At 42.7% G+C, this 16,233-nt stretch overlaps 1 protein-coding gene across 1 annotated transcript in view; it reads left to right on the top strand.

Annotated features, from left to right (window-relative positions):
* The window catches only part of GARNL3 (GTPase activating Rap/RanGAP domain like 3), a 152,347-nt gene that overhangs the window by 23,043 nt on the left and 113,071 nt on the right, over positions 1 to 16,233 (top strand). The window contains exon 3 of the mRNA XM_087419035.1: positions 14,265 to 14,334. Within this exon, the coding sequence (XP_087275161.1) occupies positions 14,265 to 14,334 (70 nt within the window). The remainder of the gene's footprint in view (positions 1 to 14,264; positions 14,335 to 16,233) is intronic.

Here is a 16,233-nt window from a genome sequence, read left to right as displayed (position 1 = left end):
TACCTACTGTCGAGCTCAGCATCCGCTAGAGGAATCACCGCTAAAAGCAATCATTTTTCCTCGAGGAGGTTATGCCTTTACTAAGAATGTATTCCTTTGACTATTGGAGTTTTCCGTTCTTTTGAATTTTATAGTCCTCAAGGGCCGGCAACCCATTTCTGGTGCTCACCTCATCTCAAAGTACAGTACAGAACACTGTAAGGACATGCTATAAATAGTGACTAGATAGTATTACTCTCTTTAATCAGTGCTTTTAAGAAGCAAAAGGAAATAGTTTAGGCTGCCGTGCCCTAAATTCACCTTAGCGAGTACTCATTTTTAGAAATCCCGTCTTGGTCTTAGAAGTAGGCTGGTTGTTCTCTTGTCATCTCCTGTGGTAATAAATGTTCCTGATTAAAATGCTTTGCCTCCTATATTTCTGTAAGTTTGGTTTATCTATTGTTTTGCTTTCTGTAAAGAACGTCTCTCCCCTCCCTCACCACTCTCCCTCACCTCACCCTTGGTTTCTTTTTTTCTTTTTTTGTGAGGAAGATCAGCCCTGAGCTAACATCCATGCTAATCCTCCTCTTTTTGCTGAGGAAGACCGGCCCTGAGCTAACATCTATTGCCAATCCTCCTCCTTTTTTTCCCCCCAAAGCCCCAGTAGATAGTTGTCTGTCGTAGCTGCACATCCTTCTAGTTGCTGTATGTGGGACGTGGCCTCAGCATGGCCGGACAAGCCGCGCGTCAGTGAGCGCCCGGGATCCGAACCTGGGCCTCCAGTAGTGGAGCGCGCGCACCCAACCGCTAAGCCACGGGGCCGGCCCACCCTTGGTTTCTTAGTCTCATTTTCTTAGCCTGTCTCAGAATCAGAGTAGCTTAGTGAAGTAAACAGTGCAGAAAATCTTTCAAAAATATGGTTTGAGCTTAAAAGCACAAAATAAGCTGCTCTTGTTCCACCACGTGGTCTGAATGTGCCTGGAGGAAAACTGAGCACAGACAAGCACGGAGTGGATCTAAATTGGTCCAGAAAATTAGAATACAAGACAGAGATCCTTATAAAAGTAGGCTGGGCCTTCTCCCTCTCTAGATTATCTGAAGGTAAAATTCATGTCAGTTCCACAAGTATTTATTTTCATGTGTGAGACTAAGAATTTTTCACCTATTGGTATTGGCTGTGGAGGGAATCAGAATTTGCCATGCCAAAATATGCCACTTTAGCATAAGGATTATTTTGAGCTGAAGGCAATTGAGAAAAAGCAGACACAGGAAGAATTCTCCACCCTCCTGCTTATCTGCCTAAAAGCAGGTCATAAAGGTCCCTTTTGTAAAGGTGTCCCCTCCCTTCTCCTGTACCAAGAAGAGGAGAACAACCCTTATCACCAGAGACAGAGAAGGCCCAAGATGAGTCTGCATAAACAAACTTTACTAAATAACCCTTTTCTACCATTAGTTTCCCTCATATATTTATCTTCCTATGATTCACCACCCCTAGAAGCCCAAAATCCCTTTTCTTTTGTCTGTTCGCTTCTCCACAATTTTTCTCCCTTTGTTAAAATGGTATATAAGGCCCTGAGTCTAACTACATCTTTGGGTTTGCTTTTCTTTGGAGCCCCCATACATGTAAAATTAAAAATAAAATTTGTATGCCTTTTCTCTTGTTAATCTGTCTTTTGCCAGTTTAATTTGCAAGTCTCAGTTACAGAACATAAGAGTGTAGAGGAAAGGTTTTTCTTCCCCAACAGCTATGTTCCCAAAGTAAGAAAATTTTAGATTACAGCAAATTCTAGCTTGTCCCTAGCTTTCCAGAAAGAGACTTTTTCTTCTTTGCATTGTTACTCAAGCATAGCATGTATCTTCCCCCCTAATAAGAAGTGTGGATACACAGCTTCTATTTATTCAAATATTTATTGTGCTCTAACTAGACACCATGCTAAGTACTTCATATGCATTTTCTCATTAAATCCAACTGCCCTGTGATGAAGGTACCATAGTTATCCGTATTTGTTGAATTAATTCACTAATCAAGCCCAGTTTTACAGTTGTAGGAACTGAGGCCCATGAAGGGGCTGTTTCTTACCTAACGGCAGGTGGTGAGTTAATGGTGGTTACACAGCGGTAAGTAAATATCAGGCAACGCTTATGCACATATAATTTCTCTATGCATATAGATATTAATTTATGTAAGTTGAGGTTCAGAGTTTTCTATTTTCTCTATATGACTTTTTTTTTAGAATTTTTTTGTTGAGCTATAATTTACATGCAATAAAATGTAAGACTCGGGCCAGCCCCGTGGCTTAGCGGTTGGGTGCGCACGCTCTGCTATTGGCGACCCAGGTTCATATCCCGGGCGCACACTGACGTACCGCTTCTCTGGCCATGCTGAGGCCACGTCCCACATACAGCAACTAGAAGGATGTGCAACTATGACATACAACTATCTACTGGGGCTTTGGGGAGAAAAAGGGAAAAAAAGGAGGAGGATTGGCAATAGATGTTAGCTCAGGGCCAGTCTTCCTCAGCAAAAAGAGGAGGATTAGCATGGGTGTTAGCTCAGGGCTGATCTTCCTCACCAAAAAAAAAAAATTGTAAGACTCTTAAGTATACGGTTGGATGAGTTTGGCACTTGCAGCTGATCTACTTTTTTTTTTTTAATTTTTTTTTTATTTATTTATTTTTCCCCCAAAGCCCCAGTAGATAGTTGTATGTCATAGCTGCACATCTTTCTAGTTGCTGTATGTGGGATGTGGCCTCAGCATGGCCGGAGAAGCAGTGCGTTGGTGTGCGCCCAGGATCCAAACCCGGGCCGCCAGTAGCGGAGCGCGTGCACTTAACCGCTAAGCCACAGGGCCAGCCCTGATCTACTTTTTAATGTTACAGTGTCAGTCAGTTACACTTAATTGTTTTACCTGTTTATTGAAAGACACTGATCGCTAGACACAGGAAACGTAAGCTTCATCATATGGCTGGTGAGTGATGTCAGAATTTGTTCTTTGTGATGGCTCTCATAGCATCTTCTTTGTGCATATTACTGGCATTGTATTAACCTCTGAAGTGAATTTTTTGAGATTAACCTGAGGCAACATTTATAGTATTTTTATGTCTGATTCAAAAACAAATTTGACAAATATGCTGTATAATGCAGCTCACTTCCAGCAACAGCCGACAGTGGAATTGTGAGCACGAGGGGTGTCTCTCCAGGCTGAGCCCTGCCCCTTCTCTAGGTTCCTACGAAGTAGAGAACGCTCCCCTGTTAATCCAAGACCCCTGTAAAGAAGGAAAACCCTAGGGGACATGGTGGCTCTCCTCAGAGATTTGAAGGGCTTTCCTGTGGAAGTGATCTTAAGTTGTTTTAAATGGCACCAAAGGGCTGGCTGGCTTTCATTCATTCATTCATTCATTCATCGTTCAACAAAACCCCACTAAGAGCTACCTCTGTGCCAGGTATTATGTTAGGTGCTAAGGATGTTGCACTGAAGAAAACCAACAGGGACCTACCATTGTGAAGCTTATGTTCTAGTGGGAGAGGCACATGTTAACCCAATACCCTCTTTGTAATTTCTAGTCTGGGGGTTGGGGGTGGGCCAGGAAGAAGAAGGAGTTTGGAGAGAATATTCCAGGTCTTAAGATGAGAAGAAGCTCCGCAAGCTGAAGGAGAAGGCAAAGGCCGTGTGACTAGAGTCCTGAGGAGGGAGAGAGTGGGCCAGACCAGTTAGGGGGCCGGGGGTGTGTAAGTGATGGGAAAGAAGTGAAGAAAAAATGAAAGGGTGAAGATGCAGGGCGAGCTGGTGGAAATTAAAGTGTGATGGATTTCAACTCAATAGAGAAAAAAACTGTTTAACAGGAAGAATGGAGGGCTTTGGGGCATACTGTGCTTCCTATCACTAATAGTGTGTGAGTAGAGACTGGGTAGCTCTATTTCAAGTATCTGGTAGAGAATACACAGTCGCTGAGAACAGGATAGACGCCAGATGGTCTTTAAGTCTCTGGACCTGGAAGTCTCTGGACGTCCCTTCCACCCTAAGATCCTATGATAAGGAGGCAGGAAGATGGACTAGGCTATTGTAGGATCTGGGTATCAAACATGAGGACCTGTGAGACTGAGGGCCTGGGCTGGCTAAATATGGGAGATGATCACGATGATATTCGATGATTGATTGTAGAGCTTGAAAGAGAGGGAGAAGTCGAAGGTCATTCCATATCTTGGAGACTGTGAAAATAACACACCGACAGAAGTGAGAAACCAAGTTATTGGATGAGTTTTGGAAAAACCGTTGTGATCTGCTGGCAGTTCAGGGAGAATTAGGAAAGGTAACTGAGCATAAATTAAGCCCAGAGGTGTAAACTGGAGACTTGTCAGTAACATTGATGCTCTAAGAGAGGATAAATCCTTCAAAGGACAGACCTTAGGGAGCTCTTAAAGTTGGAGAACAAAAAGAGCGAGGAGGAGCCAGTGAAGGAGACAGAGATGAGAGGGTTTCCTGGGGTTTTGTAGAGGAGATCCTTCCATTGGCATCCAGGGGTTGATGGTCTGTCAGCATTTCTCAGAATCACCTTTGGAATCTATTTTGGTTAAAAATACAGGTGCTTAGATCTCACTCCTGAAGATTTTGATCAAGGAGGTTTGGGATAGGAACTGGGCATTTATATATTTAGGTGAAAATATATTAAGTGAACTTTAAAATTTTTGCAGGGAATAATAGGAGACCATCTTTGTGACATCGTGGTAGTGAAGGATTTCTTAAGTCTGAAAAACAAGGACCATAAAGGAAAAGATTGAAAATGTCTATGTTAGACTTTTTAAATTTCTGCACAATAAAAGATATCAGGAGCAAAGTTAAAAAAGAAAAACCAGTGTCTGGAAGAAGACACCTGTAATTTGTTAACCAAACAAGGATTGGTATTCAGAATATACAAATAATTCCTGCCGATCAATTAGAAAAAGACCAACAACCTACAAAAAGGGAGTGGGCAAAGGATTTAGAATAGGCAAATCATAGAAAAGGTAGCCCAAATGCCCGATAAGCATAGGAAAAAATGTTCAAGCTTTTGTGTTATCAGGGATAACAGGGAGACGCCATTTCATATCCTTGAGACTGGCAAAAAACAATTTCTGGCTCTACCAAGTGTTGGCTAGGATTGTAGAGCAAATCAAACTCATACACTGCTGATGGGAGAGTAAATTGGTATATTCACTTTGGAAAGCAAATTTGGCAATATATAGAAAAAGTAAAGATGTGCAAATGACCCAGCAATTCCACTCCACTAGTATGTAATCTAGGGACACAATTGCGCTTGTATTCAAGGAGAGATGTAAAAGGATGTTCATTACAGCATTGTTTACAAATTGGAAACAACTGAAATGTCCAACAATAGGAGAATGGAGGCACGGTGGGATATTGATGCACAGGATACTGTACAGCAGTGTGAATGAATGAATTAGAGCTAAGGTATCAACATGTACAAATCTCAAGAACCAATTGTTCACCCAAAGAAGTTAGTTGTGGAAGATATGCACGGTATGGTATTTATTTGTGTAAAATTTTAAAACATGCCAAATAATACTGTATATTGTTTATGAATAAGTATTTAGTTAGTACAAATATAAAAATATGAGCAGGAAGTATCAACAAAATTACTTAGTGATTGTTTCAGGGGAGGGAGAGATGAAAATGGGATCAGAGAGGTACACAGAGATTTCAAGTCTATCTATACTGTTCATTGTATTATTCTTTGTTTTTCTGTCTTGAAATATTTCTTAATAAAGCAAGTTACAGTCATGCATCCTTTAATGATGGGGATACGTTCTGAGAAGTGCGTCATTAGGCGATTTTGTCGTTGTGCGAACATCATAGAGTGTACTTACACAAGCCTAGATGGTATAGCCTACTACACACCTGGGCTAAGGGTGCTAATCTTATGGGATCGCTATCGCATGTGCAGTCCATCATTGACCAAAATGTCATTATGCAGTGCCTAACTGTAGAGAAAAAATTTAGGTGATTCTGATATATAGGTAGATTTGAGAACCAAGGTCTAGAATCAGTGCTTCTCAAATTTCAGTGTGCTTATGAATCCTTGGGGGATCTTGTTAAAATACTGATTCTGTTTCATTAGGTCTGGGGTGAGGCCTGAGAGTCTGCATTTCTAACCAGCTCAGGTCCGAGGACCACACTGAGTAACAAGGGTCAGAATGACCTGGCTGTTCTCTAGGATTCTGGCTGCTGTTCTAGGGACTGTTCAGAAGCACCCACTCTAGATAGCGTGCCTCCCTTCAGGGTCTGGTTACGTTGGAGGCAGATCGTGTGAATCTCAGTGGGGACACATTGAGAACCTGGGCAGACAGACTTGAGCGAGATTTCCCCAAAGAAGTAAAATCTGCGGTGATCAAGGGAGGTATGCAGCAACATACATTGTCTGCTGATTTTTTTTTCCTTAAATAAGTTTAACACTTTGTGGTCAGATGTGCATAGGTCTCCTGTGGGCAAATTATACTCTGAGCTGGGAAGCCCTCCAGTCTTGACCTTGTAGGAAAGGAGAAGCCAAGGTCACTGAAGAGTGGGGAAGGGAGAGGGCAGATTTGCAGACATTACACTTTGCAGGAATCATTTTGTAGGTAGCGGTTCCCAGATTTCTGGATGGTGGATCTTTTTTTTTTTGTGAGGAAGATTAGCTCTGAGCTAACATCCATTGCCAATCCTCCTCTTTTTCTCTGAGGAAGACTGGCCCTGGGCTAACATCCATGCCCATCTTACTCTACTTTATATGGGACGCAGCCACAGCATGGCTTGACAGGCAGTGTGTCGGTGCGCACCCAGGATCCGAACCTGTGAACCCCGGGCCACTGAAGCGGAGCATGCGCACTTAACCACTGCACCACTGGGCCGGCCCCTGGATGGTGGTCTTGAGCTGAGAAGAGCATGACAGATCCCCCAGGCTTCTGCTGTGGCACCCGCACCTGAAGATTGCACATGCTGCTTATGAAGGGGGTAAAAAAAAGGCTCTTTTACGATGTCCCAGGTTTGCTCTGCACAGATGTGCTTTGCTTGCACAATATTTTTGTTCCCGTGAAGTCCTGTGTACTTTATATCTTCCCACTGCCCCGTGAGTGCTGTGAGAGCAGAGACCACACATTGCAGGTTTAACACCTGGCCCAGTACCTGGTACCTCTCAGGTGCTCTGTAACTCTTCATTGAACCAGTGAAAGAATTTCGACTCAGATACAGTTTTTATTTTGAGAGAATCATAGATTCATATGTAGTTGTAAGAAATAGCACAGATCTTATGTACTCTCTAGCTGGGTCACCCAATGGAAACATCTTGCATAACTATGGTACAGGATCACAGCCAGGAAACTGTGATGAATACAATCCGCTGGTCTTAGATTTCCCCAGTTTTACATGCAATTTTATCCCATGTGTAGGTTCATTTATCCACCACCACAGGCAGGATACAGAATGGCTCCGTCACCACAGGATCCCTCATGTCACCCATCTATAACCACTCCTACCTCCCTATAGTTTTGTCATTTCAAGAATGTTATATAAATGGAATCATGCAGTATGTCACCCTTTAGGATTGGCTTATTTCACTCAGCATAATTCCTTGGAGCTTTATCTAAGTTGTTGCACCTATCAGTAGTTTGTTCCTTTTCATTGCTGAGTGATATTCCATGGTATGGGTGTACCGCAGTTTGTTCAAACATTCATCCTTTCAAGGACTTATAGGATTTTTCCAGTTTTTGGCTATTGTGAAGAAAGCTGCCTTGAACATTTGTGTACAGATTTTTGTGAATATACGTTTTCATTTCTCTGGGATAAATACCCAAGAGTACGATTGCTGGGTCATTTGGTAACTGCATGTTTAATTCTATAAGACACTACCAAACTGTTTCCAAAGAGGCTTAGCCTACCATTTTACGTTCCCACCCGCAATGTATGAGTGGTCCAGTTGCTCTGTATCCTCGCTGCATTTGGTATGGTTGCTGTTTTTTATTTAGAGAGATAATTTCACAGGCACTGATAGAGGTCATTATTAAAAGGAACCTTGCAGGGAATTACCATAGACTTTATTCACAGTAGAGAACCAGATAGGTTCTGGGGGCACGTGTCTTTGTCAGAAACTTAGTGGATGTGTAAATACTATAGGAGGAATGCATTCCAGAATGTTAGAGAAAAGAGGATTAGAATAAAAAAGGGACTGAATAATGGTGAAGGTAACATCAAACGGACCTGAAGGTATGTCAGGCTGTCTAATGGGAGGTGGGGGTGGGGTGGAGGAGGGAAAGGAGAAGAGGGCAGGAACCCACCTGCGTTCAAGTAGAGCAGAGGTGAGCAGAGGTTATCATTTATTCATGATCATTTATTCCTCAAGTATTTATTGAGCACCCTGCCATGAACCAGGCACTCGTAAGACGCATGGGCCGTGGTGATGACCAAGACAGGTAAGGTCTCTGACAGTTAGAATAACCAGCATTTATTTAGTGGCTACTATGTGTCATGTGTTGTGCTAAACACCTTATGATACCTTTTAATCTTCCCATGGAGACAGATATTCTTTTAAAACCATGTTACCGCTGAGGAAACAGGCTCAGAGAGGGTACCTAACTTGCCTGAGGTCACAGAGCTAGTGTACAGTGGAGCTGAAATGCAAATCCAGGCATGTCTGACCACTTTATGGTTGGTGGAAGTTGCTAAGGGATGGTCGACTTAAGATCCTGGTGTGAGGAACACATGGTACTGCAACCCCAGAAATGCAATAGGGGCACAGGGAGCTGTCTGGAGCAGGAATCAGGGGGCCCTGATTTGCTGGGACCCTTACACTCTAGAAATCTTCCTGCTTACTTCCTACTTCCTGGTGTCTTAAATCTCTCCAAAAGAGGACAGAATTCTTCCATTTCATCATTATAGATTAATGTATAATTTCATCTCTGCTTTTCTGTGTCACTTGTCTTCAGAAGGAGAGACAACTGGTCCCTTATGTACAGCAAGCTATTCTAGTTCCTGTTGTTAGGAGGGCCTGGGCTCCCTCCAAACCTAGATCGGTAGTCTGGCACGTTTTTTAGCTTCTCTGCCCTCAAATAGGGGGATCCCTTCCATCGGTCCATTACTATCTGCTTATCAAGGGGCCTGAGGCATCGTCCTGGGCTCTGACATTGAACTCTGCTGTTGGTAGGCTTCTGAAAAACTGCCCAATGCTTCTCACAAATTCTCTCTGCTGATCCAGGAAGAGCCCCTGTTCTTGCTGTTGGCTTTAACTCTTGCACCAGGGCTGGAAATGACTGAGGCCTGATGAGTGGGGTCTAGCCAGTCACTAGGGTCAGTCACTAATCTCTGGGTCCATTGAGTAAGGACCTGTATCATTGAGTTTCAGCTTCCTTTTTTTCCTTATTCAGTTTCCATAACTTTGCCTCTTTGGAGGGCGCTGTCCTGCTTTCCGGGAACCTGACTTATATAATGACAATTTTTCTAGCCTCTATGTGGAGCTGGAAATCTTTGCTCTCATCCTGGGCCATATTTAGAGATTTAACATGAAAGTCCTCAGCTCTCTTCATGATTGCAAAGCGTGATCCAGCATCTTCACGCATCAATTTGCTAAAACAGAAGAGTTTCTATTTAGAGCCGAGACCACATCGCATGTGAGGAACTTGAACTCTCTGGTGCTTTTTTGCACCCGCCTTGTTCTGGTGACATGCTCTTGGGTCCCAAGTATTTTCCAGGGGAGGTCACACTGCTAGGCCAACACTTAGGGATGAGATGTCAGCCCCGTCCTAGGAGGACTGCTGCTTAGCCCCAGGTCCCTTTCTGCTGCCTGGGGCGGGGTGGGGGGGCGGGGAGGCATCTTATTTAAAACTCTTTAAACAGTTAGTAATCATTTATACTGAACACCTCTTCCCAGGACTCTCTCTAACCACCTGAGAAGAATTCATACTAATAATAAGAGCAATAATGACAGCTAACATTTATTGAGTAGTTTTCATGTGGTAAACATTGTGCTCAGAATAAACGTTTATCTGCTCTTTTTAATTTATCCTTTATAACCCTGTTAAGTAGGTGATGCTATCAACCACATTTTATACCTGAGGGAACTAATGCCCAGAGAGGTTAAGAACCCAGGTCTGTGGCAGAAGCTCGTGCCCTTAAGGACTATATCACACCTCCTCCCATTCGTAGAAAACTAGATCAAGGCCTTATCCTTCCTTATAAAAGTGTTGCAGAATGGCTAACAGGTTTTCCAGGGATTCCAGAGTCATCTGGATGAGCAATATTTTTCAAAACATTGTCTGTGGACCACCTGCATCAGAATTACCCCAGCTGCTTGTTAAAATCGCAGACATGCTGAATCACAGACTCTGGGAATAGGGCCAGGGAATCTGCATTTTTAGAAAGCTCCCCCAGGGATTCAGATGGACTCTAAAGTCTGATAAACACTGCAACCGAGTATTTGCATTGGCATACAAATCACAGTTTCTGGGTAGACCTGAAACCAAAAAACGGGATTCGCGAGGCTCTGCGGCAGGTACTGGGCAAACTTCTTCTATGAAGGGCCAGGCAGTAAATAGTTTAGGCTTTGTGGGCCATACAGGTCCCTGTTGCATCTTCTCAACTCTGCCCTTGTCACGCAAAAGCAGCCCCAGACAGTCTGAAACCAAAGGGCGTGGCTGTGTTCCAGTAAAACTTTGTTTTTAAAAACAGGCAGTGGGCTGGATTGGGACATAGTTTGCCAACCCCTGATAGAGTCATCCTGGCCTGCCAGCCCTCTGACAACCGCTTTTTGGGGGAGTTATTCTTATACGACTTTCTCTTAGCTTTGGAGAGCTATATCAATTAAGATAAAATTGCCTGTGGTAATAGATAAACCTTGAACCTTAGTGACTTAAAACAATAAAAATTATTTCTTAATTATATCACAGCCCGGTGAGGGTATTCCTACTTGGGATCTTCTAAATGGTGATTTAGGGGCCACGGTTCTTTCCTATTGTGGTTTCACCCCTCTTGGTCTGCACAGCCCTCACCTCAGCAGGTGGATGAGGAAAGAGAGCGAGGATTATTCACGAGAAACTTTTATGGACTAGGTCTGGAAGAGGTAGCCATCATTTCTACCCACATTTCGTTGGCCAGAACTCTTATTGTTTGGGGTGCAGAAACAGAGTGATTTCTCAAGCCTGTGAGGCCTTTGGTCTCTAGACTCTCTCTACTCCCTTCTGTCTTTGCTTGAAACCCCTCCAGTTCTTGCCTGGGCTCATCTCTTTCTTGTAAAAAACCGTGCTAAGGTCAGCCAATAGGAGCCAGCACACAGCGTCATTCTGATCTGTCTAGCCACTTTCCCTAGAGCTGCAGGCTCAGAAGGCATGGGTCCAGGTGCAAATTACCATAGGTGCAAGTTTTACCAGCTATTTTGCTACTGTATAACATAGGTCTCCATCTTTCTAGCCTCTGAGATCAATTTCCTCATTGGCTGCTGCCTGCCTACTAAGCCGGTGCCACATATTTTAGGTTGTTGCTATGGTAGCACACCACTGCAAGATACCAACTTCTGCATTAGTTCAGGTAACACCATGGCAATGTGGTAAATGCACAGTCTACGTGATTAATACAACTAAATGTTTATTTCTTGCTCACACTGTATTATAATACAGATGTTCTTGGAGGTGTGACCTTCCACTTGGTCATTCAGAGACCCAGGTTTTTTCCATCTTGAAGCTCTCCCTACTGCAAGTCCTTATGGTCCTCTCCATCCAGCTGGCCGTGGGGAGGGAGAGCAGGCGCCTCCCATGGGATGTGCCTGGAAGTCGTGCACAGCACTTCTGCCCACATTCTCTTGGCCAGAGCTCAGTCACATGGTCACACTTACTGCAAGAAGGGCTAGGAGATGTAGTCTTAGCGACAGTCTAAGAAGAAAAACGAACAGGTTTTGGCATGCACGTGGCAATGTCTGCCTCTTGGGCCAAGACTGTCTGGACTGAAGGAATAATGTGGCTCAGCAGGGAGGATGTCAACAGGCAGCCTGCCTCGGTGCTCACAAAGGGTGCAATCAGGCAGTAGCTAGTAAGAGCCAAAAGATGTGCAAATACCTTCGTTAATGCAACACACATGTACTGCATGTCCACTCTGTGCCAGGCGGTGGGCCAGACACTGGGGACCTGGAGGAGAACAAAGCTGCTTTTGGGGCTCTGGGTGACCCCCTCCAATCGCACCTCTTGTGCTGGGTGCCAAGAGGCCAGAGAGCCTGGGGAGGGAGGAGGGGAGTGCGGAGGGCTTTTAACATGGCTGGCTTGCGTGCCTCCTGCAGCCTTAGAAATGTACTCCATATAATTCAGCCTGGCTCCCACCATTCGCAAGCGCTGTCTCTGCAGTGTATTGGATGAAATGTAATTAGAGGGGGAAAAGGGCAACCGACAGCAGATGTTCTATTTATATTTCTCTTGGTTGTTTTCATAGGACGTTGTTTTCCCTCTGTGAGGCTTCTAAGGAGGTGGTTGCTCCAGGACCTAGGTTGTCATCTTTTTTGTGTGTGTTTCTGGCTGTTGGCAAATGTAGGGAGCTGGCACTGTCTTAGAACCCCCTTGGTGGTGCTGAGGGAGCACAGGGAGGAGCCCAGTGCCCGGCATCCTTGCTCTTTTCATGTTATTGGCCATTCGTGTTAGAAGCTGCTGCTGATGTTGATGACTGCGTAGTGGGCCCAGCTGAAACTGAAGACGTGGGCTGAGATCTGGGCAGATAGAGCTTTCAGTCAATGGCCACTGAGCGTCCACTCTGTGCCCAATCTCTGCCCAAGTGCGTGGACACTCCTCTCCCGGGAGCCCACTCTCTCTCTCAGGCCTTCAGGCGAAGGATCTTGAAACTGTTATGTAGGGCAATGGCATATTCTCCAGAAGGGTTATCAAAATGGGCTAAGAAAATGGGCATAAAGGACATATTTAACACAGACCAGAATAGGCCATGGAGGGAAGTTTTTAAATCTCTTTCTGAGATTTTTTGGTAAAAAATCATGTCACTAGAAGCAGAAGGCAGCCTGGGTAATATCTAGGAGACCCTTCCAAGCTGCATTCATTAATTTGTTGCACAGTTTTCAGCTAAGGAAGTGAAGACCACAAAAGGTTAAATTTCTCATATAAGATTAATTCAGCCATCTCTGTGAAATGGTGGGAGCAGAATACCATTAGACTCTCTAATCTCATTTCTCTCATGCTGTCTTTCTTGGAGCCTATCAAATAGTGTCCTGGCAGAGAGTCAGTTCTGTGGATGCTAAACATCAGAGTCAGTCTCTTTCTGAACGTGCCAAGAGGGCTGTAATTTAGAAAATGTAGCCTACCTTTTAAGGAAGGATGAAAAGGTACTAAATGCACCTTTCTTTGCATGTTAGATCCCAAATATTTTGGATATATTAAACACGTAATTCCTGTGTAATTTTATTTTCTGTTTTATTAGAGTTATTTGCATGACATATTAGAACAAAACTTATTAAAACTGTATTTGCAGATCCCCGGTGGTTTCATGAATACTGCTTGGGGTCCTAAACGTACTAACTAGATAAGATATGTGTCTTTTGAGTGTGTGACTATGCTTTCAAGATGCAAACGCGATAACAATTTTGTCCTTGTTTTAATTGCTCTTCTTCAACAACGCATGTGATTTTTCTTATCTGATTTAAGCCTTTTTTTGGTGGGGGGGTAGTATTAGCACTGCTATGTAAAAAACTAAATATACTTGGAAGTTAGATTTTTAGATTTTCTGTTAGTCCTGGTCCTTCGTCATATTGTCATAAATTAAAGAGGGGGGGGATGCCTACCAGGATTTTGAAGTTTTTTTTCCTCCTATTTAAAGTTTTATTTCTCCTATATAGCATCAAATGATGCCGGTTATTTTTGTGTTGACTATTTGGGACAAAGAGGCTCTCTTAAACGAAAGATAATTGCAAGCTTTGTCCCTTGCCTCAAGTTGACTGCAGGGTTTATATTCCCTTTGGTTATACAGAAATGAAATTATAAACCACCAGTAGCCTTGGAAATTTCAATCAATTCCAAATGACTAAATATTTAATTCAATCATTGCCTATACTTCCAGGGATGACTCGGGTGTTTTTCTTTTTACTGAGGGCTCCAGGAAAGCCAGGCTCTGCAATGGCTGCTGAGGACTGTGTCTGTTGTAAGGAGGCTCCCCTGCAGTGAGGAGCTGGGGCAAGCCTGTTCCATAGCAGTCTTTTTTGCAAATGGTAGTCGATTTTTGCAGAAGGTTTGTGGCCAGATCGCTATGTATAATACTGATGAAGCATTTTTGTTCCAGCTCTGTCTCGGAAGACCTAGGCTGTAGACGTGGGGATTTCAGTAGGAAACATTATGGATCTGTGGAGCTGGTAAGTTTACACTGTCTGTTCAGTGGTAGTACATTGATTTAGGTTTAGAGAGGATCACCAAGCTCATCAGATCTTTTGTTGTATATTTACTGTTAGACCATGTGAGTGCAGTATAAGGACTGGATGGGAATAAATGACTGTTGAAAGGCTATAATAATTTGATCGTGTTTATTTGTTTTTATTGTTACATACTTTTGATCTGTGTCTTCAGTTTCTTAAAAATATGTTGTGGCTTGATATTTTTCTCTGCTAATGGTGTATGTAATTAAATAAAATGATTTATGAATTAAGAAAGGTAGCATTTGGTTTTTATATCATCTTGTTCCTAAAAGTTTATAAATTTAGTTTTTGAGGTTTAAATATTATTGAAATACATATGCTGATTTTCTGTACCTTTGCTTTCTGGGTATGTGAAAGGAGTTAGAATATTTATGAGATCTTTTTTTCCTGTTAAAAGTATATTTGTTGGACTAGATAAATGACTGTAATAGATGATAGATATCTGGAATGAAAATATCCATATTTTCCTTAATGAGAGATACTGGGATTTGTGTTATGATTTTTAAAAATAGTATGCTTTCATTTTAAGAGAGGCATAATGAAGGCATATAATATCCTCAATTTTTTAAAACACAGAATTGTGATCTTTTTTCCAGCTGCATGGAAATTTGAACAAATTTTCAGGAAAATGTGCTCATAAAATTCTCTTGATTATTATTTAACACTATTAAAGACATTAAATTTATTATTTCTATTTACAAAAAATGAATTGATTGGACCCATTTGTATAGTACTCAATTATCTCCCATTAATATAAGCTGCATTTTTGCAGGGTTTAAGTAGTAGAAAAATTTATACCAGAGTTGTGTCCCAGTAGCATTCTTCTTGAATTTAAGCATGTATTACAGGCTTGATTGTGTACCTGGCCCAGGGCTGAACATTCTTGAAAATATAAAATAAGTAAAAGATTTGGTCCTTGTTCTTAAGGAGTTTACTGTCCTCCAGCTGGGCAGAGAAGATACATAAAATATTTAAAGAATGAATTTAGTCACATAAAAGACACGTTGATTGACTCAATCCGTGTTTGTTCTGTGTCAGTCACAGGTGACATCATGCCAACTCAGACCACCGCCTCTCCTGAAGGAGTGTGTGCATGACTATAATTCAGGGTGGGAATTGGTAAATATTATGGGTGGTATACAGATACGGCACGGTGGGGGCTGAGAGAAGGGAGGGAGCAACCCATGCTGGCCAGGGATCTTGGGGAAGCAGCTTTGGAAGGCCTCGTGGAGGCTATGGGATGTGGGTTGGTGGCAAAGAAGATAGACAGTAGATATTTGCAAACAGCATGATTTTTGGCAGTGATGTATCTGAGAGGCAGTGAGCAAATGGTCCTGCCTAACAGAAAGTGTAAAGCAGCAGAGCTTAGTGGTTACAAAACAAGTAGGCTTTGGAATCAGACAGGCCTGGGTTCACATACCAGCTCTATCATTTATCTCCGTGAACTTCTCTGAACCTCAGTGGTCTTTAAGAGCTTGTGCTCTAAGTCATTCTTGTTTCATCATGTACTAGTTGTATGATCTTGGACTTCTTTTGACCTCAGTCTTCTCCTCTATGAAATGGGGATATTAATATTATCTACCTTATAGGGTTGTTAGGAGAATTAAATGAGATGATACACACAAGCATGGTCCATGTTAACTGGCCGGAGTAGCGAAACTAGAACCTTGACTCTCAGGTGAAGATTTTGAACCCGATCTAATAAGTAATATGGAGCTCTTATAAACAGCGAGAGTGGTGTTTGGGGGAGACAACATAGGTATGAAAGATGGACCCTTTATAGACTTGTGGAAATCACCGAATATCCGACAGGGAAGGTACTTGAGAGCAGTGGTTTCA

Source organism: Ceratotherium simum, chromosome 29, assembly GCF_057802395.1.
Source record: "Ceratotherium simum simum isolate JZ-2026a chromosome 29, ASM5780239v1, whole genome shotgun sequence".
Classification (NCBI taxonomy): Eukaryota; Metazoa; Chordata; class Mammalia; order Perissodactyla; family Rhinocerotidae; genus Ceratotherium; species Ceratotherium simum.
The sequence above is the reverse complement of the archived record's forward strand: the minus strand, read 5'-3'. Positions and strand labels throughout refer to the sequence as shown.